Source organism: Capra hircus, chromosome 13 (assembly GCF_001704415.2).
Source record: "Capra hircus breed San Clemente chromosome 13, ASM170441v1, whole genome shotgun sequence".
Taxonomy (NCBI): domain Eukaryota; kingdom Metazoa; phylum Chordata; class Mammalia; order Artiodactyla; family Bovidae; genus Capra; species Capra hircus.
In genome coordinates this window covers 63,414,926-63,428,875 of record NC_030820.1, presented here as the reverse complement: position 1 = coordinate 63,428,875, position 13,950 = coordinate 63,414,926, and the positions used below count along the sequence as shown (strand labels likewise).

At 36.5% G+C, this 13,950-nt stretch overlaps 1 protein-coding gene across 2 annotated transcripts in view; it reads right to left on the bottom strand.

The window, feature by feature from the left end:
* Positions 1–13,950, bottom strand: part of ITCH (itchy E3 ubiquitin protein ligase) — a 99,527-nt gene that overhangs the window by 33,755 nt on the left and 51,822 nt on the right. For both annotated transcript variants that reach the window (XM_018057738.1, XM_005688476.3), the window contains exons 9-12: positions 13,065–13,254; positions 11,831–11,926; positions 8,967–9,141; positions 4,672–4,741 (exon numbers count right to left, since the gene is read on the bottom strand). In XM_018057738.1, coding sequence (XP_017913227.1) covers positions 4,672–4,741; positions 8,967–9,141; positions 11,831–11,926; positions 13,065–13,254 — 531 coding nt within the window. The remainder of the gene's footprint in view (positions 1–4,671; positions 4,742–8,966; positions 9,142–11,830; positions 11,927–13,064; positions 13,255–13,950) is intronic.

Genomic DNA, 13,950 nt, shown 5'->3' with positions numbered 1-13,950 from the left:
GAACAATAAGTGAGGTTTCGAAGTCCTGTAATTGTAGTTGAATAGTCATTGTATTTTCTTGTGAACCATGTTTAATGGTTGTACCTCAAATCAGAAAACAAAATGAAGTGCTTTGGTAGGTTAACAAAATGATTTTACCCAGGAAAAAAAAAAGAAAACTTATTGCTATGTTTGTTCTAAGTATATAGTGCTGATACCAGCATTTCTTGCAAGAGGGTGTGAAAACCAAAACTTCAAAGATGGGACCTCAAACCTGCAAACTGAAGGCTCATGTGCTTAATGAGATGTGCTGTGATTACAGAGCTGATTTCTTACTTTGTTGAAAAATCATATGATAAACAATTCTGAAATTACTGAACACCAAACCTGAATACACATCAAACCATTTCCTGACCTGATGAGTAAGGCACTGAACAACAGAAGCTTCTTGATGTTCTATGCATTCTTTCATAGCCACTCTGAAAATGAGAAGACAGCTTTGTACTTGATGGGTAAACCAGCTATAAAAAGCCCTATTAGACTATATTGTTGAACCAAAAGCATTCTTTGTTCTCCAGCCTCTACAGTTTGCATGTGTTATAAATTCTTCACTGTCAGCTTCTAATATAGTAATGTCTAGTCCAAGCATACAAAAGTCCGAAAGGGTGAGGAAGTGGGATTTAAAAATACATGGCATCACAAAAATAATGCTGACAATTTCAGAACACCAACACAGGCTATAAACTGGGATTTTATTTCCTGGATCAATGATGAGGGTCTATCAGGTGCTTCTCATTTAATACCAGAGCCATCCCTGGCTCCACAAATAAAGCATACGCCCCAAAGGAAGAGTTCAGTTCACAAATAAAGCAGTGCTCAGTCTAAATAACAGGATGATCATGAACTCATTTAAGAAGGGGCAGGGGCTGCATCTCAACTTCAGGAGCATGAAACCTAAAAATAAGCAGAACATAAAATAACCAAGGAAAAATTCTGATAACATACACAAGGAGGGATTGGGTCTCTAGAGGGAGTATTTCAGGGAGGTGTTGCTGGCTAAAATGAGAAAGATCCTGATGATGTAATGATAAACAAAGAAACAAGGACTAGCTCTGCAGGAAAGGCTTTTCAAACAAAGGCAACACGGACTGCAGTTCATGCTTCTGTGAGCAAGAAACAATTTTTCTTAACAGCTACCCTAGAGAAGATACAAACTAGTTTGTGTTTCTAACAAAAGCAAATCAGGCCAAGGTTTTTCTGCAATAAAACCAAGAGGATTAACACACAACCTACAGATGTTTCAGTCCAACAGCTTCTCTTCTGTAACATGAATGTAAAACAACTCCTGAAATAAAGCTAAGACCATTCATGTCAGGGAATGCAACCAAACAGCTCTAGTTCATTTTTTTCTAAAGAAAAAATGTTTTCTCTAAGAACATTTTTTTCTAAGGTACTTCATAACAATCATACACTGTCCATTATAAGGTCCCACAGAGCCAAAAGACCCCTTACCAAACTACCAGACACTGGTGAATAAGGACCTTCACCACTTTCATATGCCTTCCTTTTGTTTTATAAGCTAGTAACAATAATAGTTATAACTATGAACTATTACATTTTTTATCTGATTCACAGGAATGTTAAGGACAAATTACTTCAAGGGCAATTGTTGTTCAGTCGCTCAGTCGTGTCTGACTCTCTGCGACCCCGTGGACTGCAGCATGCCAGGCTTCCCTGTCCTTTACTGTCTCCCTGAGTCTGCTCAACCTTGTTCATTGAGTCAATGATGACATCAAGTCATCTCATCCTCTATCGCCCCCATTCTCCTCCTACCCTCAATCTTTCTTAGCATCAGGGTCTTTTCCAATGAGTCAGCTCTTCACAACAGATGGCCAAAGTACTGGAGCTTCAGCTTCAGCAAAGTCCTTCCAACAAATATTCAGAGTTGATATCCTTTAGGACTGGTTTGATCTCCTTGCTGTCCAAGGGACTCTCAAGAGTCTTCTCCAGCACCAGTTTGAAAGCATCAATTCTTTGGCACTCAGCCTTCTTTATGGTCCAACGCTCACATCCATACATGACTACTGGAAAAACCATAGCTTTGACTATATGGACCTTTGTCAGCAAAATGACGTCTCTGCTTTTCAATAGGCTATCTAGGTTGGTCATAGGTTTTCTTCCAAGGAGCAAATGTCTTTTAATTTCATGGCTGCAGTCACCATCCGTAGTGATTTTGGAAACCAAGAAAATAAAGTCTGTCACTGTTTCCATTTTTTTCCCATCTACTTGCCATGAAGTGATGGGACTAGATGCCATGATCTTAGTTTTCTGAATGCTGAGTTTAAAACCAGCTTTTTCACTCACTCTTTCACTTTCAAGAGGCTCTTCAGTTCCTCTCCCTTTCTGCCATTAGGGTAGTGTCATCTGTATATCTGAGGTTATTGGTATTTCTCCTGGCAATCTTGATTCCAACTTGAGCTTCATCCAGCCTGTTCACATGATGTACTCTCAATATAAGTTAAATAAGCAGGGTGACAATATACAGTCTTTACAAATTCCTTTCCCAATTTTCAACCAGTTTGTTGTTTCCATGTCCAGTTCTAACGGTTGCTTCTTGACCTGCATATAGGTTTCTCAGGAGGCAGGTGAGGTGGTCTGATATTCCTGTCTCTTGAAGAATTTTCCACAGTTTGTTGTGATCCACACAGTCAAAGGCTTTATTTAGTATAGTCAGTGAAGCAGAAGTAAATGCTTTTCTGGAATTTCTTGCTTTTTCTATGATCCAATGGATGTTGGCAATTTGATCTCTGGTTCCTCTGCCTTTTCTAAATCCAGCTTGTACATCTGGAAGTTCTTGGTTCACATGCTGTTGAAGGCTAGCCTGAAGGATTTTGAGCATGACCTTCTTGCACACAAAATGAATGCAATGGTGTGGTACTTTGAACAATCTTTGGCATTGTCCTTCACTGACCTTTTCTAGTCCAGTGGCCACTGCTGAGTTTTCCAAATTTGCTGATATGGTGAGTGCAGCACTTTAACAGCATCATCTTTTAGCATCTGAAATAGCTCAGCTAGGACCCCATCATGCCCACTAGCTTTGTTTGTAGTGATGCCTCCTAAGGCCCACTTGACTTCACAGTCTTGGATGTCCAGCTTTAGGTGTGTGGTCACACCATCGTGGTTATCCGGGTCATTAAGACCTTTTTTGCACAGTTCTTCTGTGTATTCTGTGGTAAGTGAAAGTCGCTCAGTCTGACTCTTTGCGACCCATGGACTATACAGTTCCATAGAATTCTCTAGGCCAGAATACTGGAGTGGGTAGCCTTTCCCTTCTCCAGGGGATCTTCCCAACCCAGGGATTGAACCCAGGTCTCCCGCATTGCAGGTGGATTCTTTACCAGCTGAGCTGTAATTGAAAGGCAGGCTTAAACAGCCAATTTTATTTACTGCCCAGATTCATGTGACCTGGACATCAATTTTTTTCCCCTCCATTCCTAAAACAATGCTAGAGCAATCTATCAAACTGATGTTTCCCAACAAAACTACCTAGAATTATTACTTTCTGAAATATCTGGAGCTCTTGAAGATAAAACTTCAACTGGTTCCATAAATGGTTCTACTCTGCTGTTTTCCACTTTCTATTGATATATAGTCTTTCTCTTCCATGCAGAACTGTTTCTATATTGTCATGTTTATTCTAGAAACTTACTATAGCTCTATGACTTATATAACACATATGAAATAATCTGGTAGGGCAGGCTCATCTTAAAGTCTATTAACAAAGTTTTAATAACTAAGGTACTTGATAATAGAGCTTACTCAAGTACTCCTTGGTGCAGGACACAAAGTCAGTACCCTACCACATTCTCCCTTCCACTGTTCTTTCAGATAACATCCACTCTATCAACCTCTGAACTGTGTTTTAAAAGCACCAATATGATCAAAATCATCTTTAAAGCTTTCTATTTTGAAATAAGTATTATAGTATGAAGCCAAAAGTGTTCAAAGAATCTCACATATCCTTTGATCAGTTTACCCCAATGATGACATCTTATGTCATCAATGATAGCAAAGTATCAAAATCAGGAAGCTGACACTGATGCATTACTGTTGACTATACACTTAACTCAATCTTTACTGATTTTTAAAGTTTGAATTCATTTCTGTAATATATAGAATCATTTCTATAATATATAGTTCTATAAACTTTTATTCCATGTACAGATCTGTGTAATCACCGCCATAATCAAGGGACAGAACTGTTCTACCACTACATAAGAACCACTCATGTTAACTCCTGTATTTGGAACCACCTACCAGTCAGTGGCTATCTCCTGGCAACTACTAACCTATTTCTCATCTCTATAGTTTTGTCATTTTAAGAATGATATATGAATTGAATTATATTAGCACATAATCTTTTGAAATGAATTTTTTTTCACTAAGCATAATGCTCTGGAGGTCCATCCTGATTTTCCTCATATCATAATCCAGTCCTTCTTATAAAATTTTAGAAGAGTAACTTAGAACGTTTGGGGAATTTAATGCTTATCTGGCACACCAAATTAAACCAAGACACCCAAAAAGCTTCTCAGATATTCACTCAAGCAAGAGCAAGGTTTATCATCCATTCATAAATAAGTAATTGTTAAAATGACTAAATTTAATTTAAAAAAAATCCATGTGACTTACCCCATCCAGGCGGCAGGGGACCCAGGGGATCAAATTCTTTATTTTGTGATGTAGCAAACAAATCTTGATTCTAAAAAGAACCATCCCCAAAATGGTTAAATAACTAACAGATAATTGGAAAGCAAGCTTATGAATTCTGATAAGCCTTTCCCTGGCCATCTGCAACATAACATACTCTTATACAGTCCACATCTTAGAGAAGTGTGAATGAAAGTCAAGAATGAAAGTCAATGCATTCTCATGAAAAAAAAAAAATCTGTTAATATTTGAAACTATCTGATATTCAAGTATTACAAGTAATTTTACACCCAAATTGACCACTGTTCCCCTAAATCAGTAAATTACAGAAATATATAAACCTTACAAAAGTCACTTAAGAGTAACAGTACTCAGTTATCAGTTGGCTGAGAAAAATCTTGTATTTCTAACCCCAAAATCGTGAGAAGAGAGTTGGAGGAATATGAAGAATAGGCTATCAGATGAGCAAAAGGAAAGAATTCCAGTTTGGAAGGCATTGATAAGCCTAGAACTGTAGAGAAGATTTCAAAAGTTCATTTGAAACCATCACACTGGTGGAGAGAGAGGTCTGGCTAGATAAAAGGAAAATAGGAGTCAACCACTGGAAAAAGAGAAGCAAAAGTCATACTGAGTGTGTAGGATGAAGGGTTAATGAGTGTGTTTTAGTTTAAATATGTAATAAAGTGGGGGATACTTTTGGTCTCTCAGTAAGATGCAGTTAAACCCTTTCTTCTGTAAGATAGGCAAATAAATAATAGACTAATTGCTTTAAAAATTATGGGAAAATATACACAAGTAAAATAAGATAGTGTACCCCATGTACCCAGCAACAAGATTCAACAGTAACCAAAACTGCCAACATTTATTTTTCTTTCATATTCTTTGCTGAGCAAAAAAAGAGGGGGAAAAAAACAGTCATCATTTCACTCCTATTTTAGTACACCTAAAATTTGTGAACATTTTCTTATACAATCACAGTATTATTATTACACCTACCAAAGAATCCATGTTAATTTTATCATCTAATACACAATCTCTATTAAATGCCTCTGGCTACTTACTGGGTTGAATCAGAATCCAAAATCATCATATTGCACATTGCTTTAGGCTCTTAAGTCTAAATTTATGGCAGTTTCCTCCACTGTTGGTCTTTTTCGCCCCATATCATTGATTTATTATGGAAACTGAGTTAACTGACTAAAAAGTTTTAAAAGCATATGAGAGATACTCTATTTCTCATAAAAGCTCATAGAAGATAAGACCAGTCAAGGACTGGCCCTTCTCTTGACAGACAACAGTAATGAAAAAATAGGGAATAGGGAAGCCAAGGAGAAACACTATACAAGGTTTGACCCTTGTTAACAGTCTGGAGCAGTTTATCATATGACAAACTGCTCTGATAATTTTTCTAAGACCCAAGCCTATCCCACCGACTTTCCCTAGACAGATAAGCTAAGAATAGGCACAACGACGCCATGGGCCAGAGCCATTACATAACGATCCATCATCAACCATATCCATTCTGAGGTTGAAAATGCTGAGTGTATGAGCATCTGCTGCCCTATAACCAGGGTCAGAACAAAGGCCACTTCACCTACCAAATAAACAGATTTTCTTAACAACACCTCACCACTTTTTAAGTAGCTAGCATTAAGAATATTCAATTCAGTTCATAACTAAAATAGGCTGTTTAAGTTCTTTGTAATTTAGAACCACTCTATAACAAGAGTGAAGAGTAGGAATGTAGACAGGAGAAAAGAAAAAATGGTTCACGAATAAAAGCTGCAATTCAAGAAAAATTTCTTAGAGTATCAAAACGGTTAAGTTACAGTGAAGCAATACACAATGTGGGTGCTTTAGGAATTTTCTAACTGTCTTTAAAAAGAGGGTTTTAAAAGATCATATACTAGATACAAAAGGCCAACAGGCACATGAAAAATGCTCAACACCACTAATCAAAACCATAATGAAAGACAACCTCACACCCATCAGAATGCTTATCATCACAAATGTCACAAATAACAAATGTGGCAAGGATGTACAGAAAAAGGGAATCCTGTATATTACTGGCAGAAATGTAAACTGATGCAGCTACTTTGGAATACAGTATGGCGATTCCTCAGAAGATTGAAAATAGGAAGTTCTCTGGTGGTTCAATGGTTAAGATTTCATGCTTCCACTGCAGAGGGCCTGGGTTCAATCCCTGACTGGGGAACTAAGTGCGTGGCATGGCCAAAAAACCTAAAAACAACAAAAAGACTAAAAAGAGACCTACCATATGATAGAACAACTCAACTCGTGGATAAACATATATACATATATATCTGAATTCAAAAAATATATATGTACCCCAATGTTCACAGTAACATTATTTATAATAGCCAACAAAGATAGAGAAGCAACATTAAGTGTTTCATCAACAGATGAATAACTGAAGAATATATACCATATATATACAATGAAATACTATTCAGCTACCCACATAAATCGGCATTTTGCCATCTGCAACAAAGTGGATGAACCTGGAGGGTATCATGTTTAGTGAAGTAAGTCAGAGAAACACAAATACTGTATGTTATCACCTATATATGGAATCTAAAACTACAAAAACTAAAACAAATGAATAATCAAAATAGAAACAGATTCATAGGGAGAACAAACTAACAGTTACCAGTGGGAAGAGAGAAGCAAGACAGTGGTAGATTAAAAGGTAAAAAACTACTACATATAAAATAAGCTTCAAGAATATATTATGTAGCACAGGAAATAGAGTCAATACAGTAATTTTAAATGTTACATAACTATAAAAATTTGAATAACTATGTTGTGTACCTGAAACTAATAAAGTATGGTTGTAAACCAACCATACTTCAATAAAAGTAAAAGATCATGTATTCTAAAATGCATACCTGCATTTGTGGACAGAAATGCAGGGAGAGAAAAGATTAAAAAAAAAAAAAACATGAAAACTGACATTTTTATGCATTTAATATGTACCCCCCAAATTTGGAACTTTATCTATGGATCTATTGTATAGATAAAGTAAAGGAGTCTTGATGAAGTTAAGGAACTTACTCAAAATCATACAGAGAAAGTAACTGTGGAACCAGGATTTGAACCCAGATGTGTTTGACTCCAAAGCCCACGCTCTTTCCACTGGACACCCATGTGGAAACTAGCTTTAAAGAAGGCAAGCCAGCTAGGCATTCAAACCTAAAAGAAATTTAGCCAGGTATACCCAAGATGATTATAATTTAGAAAGGAAGGAAGACGTAAAACAGCACTGGGAAAAAAAAAGAAAACTGTAAGGTAGATGGGACAAAAATTAATTTCACTTTAAAAAAAAAAATTTTTTTTTTTTTTAAAATTTCACTTCTAAAACTACCAGGAAGGGGAAAACATTGACAGCTGTCTACAGAAGTTGGCAGGAAAAACTGTTACATGAAAGAAAGTTATCTTAGTCATAACCAGGTGGTGAAGCGAAAGCTGCTGAGCAAGGTGCAAATTTATCTACATTGGTGAGTGGTAACTATTATGATGACAAAGTCCAAGAAACAGAAATACGGAGAAAAGGCAAAAAGGTAATGCCTAATGAGAACAGGAATTTATTTTGATGGATTCTAACAGAGATGATACTGATGGCAGTAGAAGGGAAGAGATCGCAATGGAGAGGGTCAACTTCTCTTGAACTCTTGGTGAGTTGGTTTACATAAATTTAAAAGATTTCCAGAAAGGAGACATTTTGATACCAAAGATAATATGGCTTCAAAGTCATAATAATATATTTAACATAATTCTATAAGCAATCAAACTTTAGTCTTCTCAAGCACTAAATAATGTATTGTGTAAATTTTACCTTTACATGTTACAAAATGATTCAATTCTATCATGAGTTTCACTTGAGTCAGGTGCTGTTAGACCCAAACAGTCTAATGTTCTGCTAAGCTAGGCAGTATTAAATTCAGAACTGTTTGAATTCTTTTTATACTGCTTGGATTTATTTTTATCATTCTTTTGTAAATAAATTTTAAGTTGTCGGAACTTCTTTTCTGCCAGTAACAAAGCAAAGGAAGTTGAACTTAAGGAAATTTTAAAAAGAAAAGAATAAATCACCTACACAGACTATGGGAAATAAGATCGAAAAATAATATCATCAATAGCAACAACTGGGTTGCCATCCTATTTGTACTTTCCTTTTAGTGCTTTACATTTTATATGTAAGAAAAGGTTAAAACTCAACCCTCATTAAGGTTATAAAGCCAAGTACATATGCTCACCCCATAAATGAACCTCTGGTTAAATTGCTGCATAGCTCCCTGAAGTTGACTACGCTGGAGCTGCCATTGTTCATAGTTTCGGACGGATTCCAATGTTGGCCTCTGCCACGTTGTTGTTCTTGTGAAGTGGTCAACATAATAAATACGTCCCATGTTGTCAACCCGCCGCTCCCAGCTATATCAAGATAAAAACAACTGAATTCAACAAATATTTGTGAAACTGTTAAGGATTAAGCGGGACTTCATTTTAGCCCTGGTACAGATTTGGCAAGACTTTACCTTGCACAACTACTTTTCAGTTACCTGAAGTCTTTTATAAGTATGTACTTTATTGGGAACACATGTACATCCATGGGGATTCATGTCAATGTACGGCAAAACCATACAGTATTGTAAAGTAAAATAAAGTAAAAATAAAAGAGAAAAAAGAAAAAAAAAAAAGAATGTACTTTACAGTTTTTTAAAAACTTATTTACTTATTATTTTTTGGTTGCACTAGGTCTTTGTTGCTGTGTAGGTTTTCTCTAGGTGCAGAGTGGGGGCTACTCTCCAGTTGCAATGCGTGGGCTTCTCCTGTTGTGGAGCACGGGCTCTAGGGCGTACGAGCTCACCAGAGCTCAGGAGTTGTAACATGCAGGCTCAGTAGCTACGGCTTGTAGGGTTCTAGAGCACGGGCTCAGTAGTTGTAGCACATGAGCTTAACTGCTCCAAAGCATGTGGACTCTTCCTGGACCAGGGATCGAACCCATATACCCAGCACTGCAGACTCATCCACTGTATCACCAGGGGGGACCTTTTATATATTTTTAAATGGTCTATAAGCGAACTTAAAAGGAATGTATATAAAAATCTCTTTCTTAAAAGTTAAGATGTATCAGTCAGGTTTCTAAAACAATGTATCTTAACTGATTAAATTGCAAATCAGTAAGACAAAAGCTCTCATTTTCTTTGTTTGAAATGTTCTTTTCACTGTTGCAATCCTAATAGGAACAGAAACATATGTGAGAGCCAGAGAGTGCAAGTGCTTTTCACGGATGTCAGGAATAGCACTTTTGCTCAAGAAGAGAACTATTTTATTTATCATTTGAAATGGATGCATAACATTCAAGGAAACATTGATAAAGTAACTTGATGTCTACCTGGCTGATAGTTTGGGGTTATGTCTATTAGTTTAATATTATCCAGAATTGGTTCCAGGACACTCCTTGGGTACTCAAGTTCTTCATATAAAATAGCAAGGCTTTGCATATAACCAGGCACACCCTCCCATATACTTTAAATCATTTCTAGGTTACTAACAATACCTAATACAATGTAAATGCTAAACAACTGTCAACATAACATTAATGTTATGTAAACAGTTGCCAGGGCTTGGCAAATTCAGGTTTTGTCTTCTGGGACACCTTAAAATTTTCCCCCAATATTTCGATCTGTGCATGCAGGCCAACTGTGGTAAAATAATTAATACCTTTTATGTATTGAAAAATTTTTTCTTCCTTTGCATTACTTCTTTAGGATGCATTTCCTGGAGAGGGTTACTAAGGGTATGGGTATTGCTACAGTTATATATACTTTCTGTGAGAGCTGTAACTACTTTAGACTACCACCAGCAACATTAAGAGGCAAAGTTCCCCTACAATCTTGCCAAAACTGGATATTATATGTTAATTTAACACACAAAACACCTTTTAGGTGTTTATTTAAGATTACTAGCAAGATTAAATATTTTCATGTATTTATTCCTGGCTTCCCTCAAATAAAAATATTTTCTTCCTTCCAATTATTTTATATGTTAAATGATTAACACCATATATTAATATATCCCATTTAATATTAATATTTCTCCAAATATCTTATAATGACTTTGCTATTATGTATTAGCTTTTATAAGAACTTTACCATAAATAAGATAGGGTCTATAATTCTTATTCAGTCAAAAAAAAAACTAACCCTGTTGTACAGCAGAAACTAATAACACTGTAAAGGAATTATCCTCCCATGAAAAAATATTCTATGATAAACCACAATGGAAAAGAATATTAAAAATAATATATATAACAGAATCACTGTGCTATACAAGGGCTTCCCAGGTGGCTTAGTGGTAAAGAATCTGCCTGCAATGAAGGAGATCCAGGTTCGATCCCTGGGTGGGGAAGATCCCCTGGAGGAGGAAATGGCAACCCACTCTAGTATTCTTGCCTGGAAAATCCCGTGGATAGCAGAGCTTGGCAAGCTACAGTCCTTAGGGTCACAAAGGGTCAGACATGACTGAAGTGACTTAGCAGCATGCTGTACAATAAGAATTAACAGCACTGTAAATCAACCATACGTTAATAAAAATAAATAAGGAGGAAAAAACCCTCCTTTTAAAACCCTGCAGTTTGAGCCAGGTAAGTTCACAAAGTAAACTTAGGGAATCTTTCTTTAGGTCAGAAATGAATGAAAATAAACATATTTCATCATGGTCAATCAATTCCCAGAATCTCTTTTCAGTCTGCACCCATCATAAAGCAAAGTAGATAGAAACGAGACTGACAGAAGAGGAAAAGGAGGAAGGCAGGGAAATTTTGTATAGGTGTAATCTATGCTGTGTGAGTGCTAAGTCGCTTCACTCATGTCTAACTGTTTGTGACGCTATAGACTGTAGCCTGCCAGTTTCTCTGTCCAGGGGATTGTTCAGGCGAGAGTACTGGAGTGGGTTGCCATGTCCTTCTGTAGGGGATCTCCCTGACCTGGGGTTCAAACCCATGTCTCTTATGTCTCCTGCACTGGCAGGTGGGTTCTTTACCATTAGCGCCACCTGGGAAGCCCCACAGATGTAATCTATAGTTCTGAATACTTTTTTTTCCAATTCAGACACTTACCCAGGAGGTAGAGGTTCTGGCCTATCCCACGTTGTTCTTTTTTCAATATGATCTACATAATAAACTCGCCCATGCTGGTCCACTCTCTGCTCCCAACTTAAAAACAAAATTTAAAAGGCTGATAAGCTACATGTATGAGTTGCCTCGTTTTTCAATCCCAGAGTTGAGATAAATGAGCATTTCAGTATATAAAGCAGATACCAAAAGAATTTAGGAATAAAGTCAAGAAATGTTATCCTGAGGGTAACAGTGGATGAGATTTCTCTTGCTTAAGTATCTGCTTGAGGAGATGTCTTCTATATCTAAAGAGGCTGAGGCAATGCACTCAGGTGACAAAATCTGTTTCAATCTGATCAGAGTATACACAGAACTTGAGTGGCAAAGAAAACTGTAATTATTGTTACAAAATCTGAAGAAAGACAGAGAGCTGTTAAATGAAGGGCAAAGGACAGTTTGGGTTCTAGAAAAGTTGAAATCAAAGAATAAGACTATCAGATGTGCTCCTGCAAGCTTAAGGACAAAGGCAACCTGAGTATTTTAGTTTCCTTGGTAGGTTTATCCAAAGTAAAAAAGACAGGAATAAACCAGCAGAGTTTAGAAGAACCAGTTACTTCTAAGAGAATCCACCCAGATTCTCTTCACTAATCCCCGACACAAAGAATGTCCTAATCTGGCTTTCAAAAATGAAAATGGCCTAACTACCCACATAAATAATACAGTCTCTTTTAGCAATTAAAATCCTCATGAGTTTCTTATCACCTAGTTAATTTTGATTAGCATTTTGAGCTGCCACAATGTATCTGTGTATAACTATTCAGCATTATTAATTTTAAAAATAGTAAGTAGAGATGTACATGAGATTGAGTTGCAATTTTTCAGTTTCCTAAATTCAACTCTGCCATGATTTTACAATGGCAAAGAAATAAAATTTAAGTGATATTTTCCCTTCAAAGAAAAGACAACCTGAATTAGGCAACTATTTTATTACTTGGCCTTGGTAAGGCTCAGTCCTTCTTAAAAAAAATTTTTTTTTTCTTCCAGTTGGCTTTAAAATGAGGGCGTAATTTCAAATACGGCAAGCTATTTTGTTCAGTTTGACTCTAGACTTCCCAACACACATGCATAACCACAGTGATATTTTTTTAAAAGAATGGAATTCAGTACTATTTTCCTTATTAGTAAGTTTATGCAGAAGCCTTAAGAAAACAAATGTTAACCAAAAACAATTACTCACCCAGGTGGGAGGGGAGCTTGAGGTACAGGATTTAATGGTCTAGGGCCTGCACCTCCAGATATAGTAAGAGGAATTATTAATCCAGATGTTGCTCCTTCAGATGTACTTGAATTTGTATTTGTTGGTGGCAGAGAGCCTGTACTAGAGCCATCACTTTCAGAAGTGGTAGATGGTGAGCCATTGACAGATGCTTTAAGATTTGAGGAAAACAGAAAAACAATTTTTAGAAATTTAAAAACAGGATAGAATTTTAAATAAAAAGGTAGACAATAGATGTTTCTATTTTTAACATCTAAGTACAGATGTTTCTATTTTTACTACATGAAATGTTGACTTGCATGATTTTTGCTTTAAAAATCCAAGTATCATTTACCATTGTTAGGTTATTTGCCAATCACTGATTGTTTTTTTTAAAAGGATATAATAAGAATAAGCAAACAGATCCTTGACTCTATGAAATGCTTATGTCAACGCAGGTACAAACATGGAGAGAAAGGTGCAAGCTTATCTGTACTGCCTATACTTTTTATAGCACACATGTGATTTCTGCCCCCTCCTGCTTTGGGGCACACTTAGAATCTCAGTTTCCTAAACCCAGGCCACAACAGTGAAAGCCCCGTATCCTAACTACTAGGGAACTCATAGCACACACATGATTTTCATTCTTAGTAGAGCATCTGCCTCAACCCTGGCAGAAAAACTTAGGGAACAGGCCATATCTTAATTAACTATAGAAAGATTATTCTTGGCCAAAAACTTAAATGTAAAAATTCAGCTTGAAAATCAACCTACCAGTGTCTCTTAACACTTATCTGAGGATCAACTCCCAAACAGAATTTTATAATAAACAGTACTGAGATCTATCTCTAGTGTATGGCTGGAATAC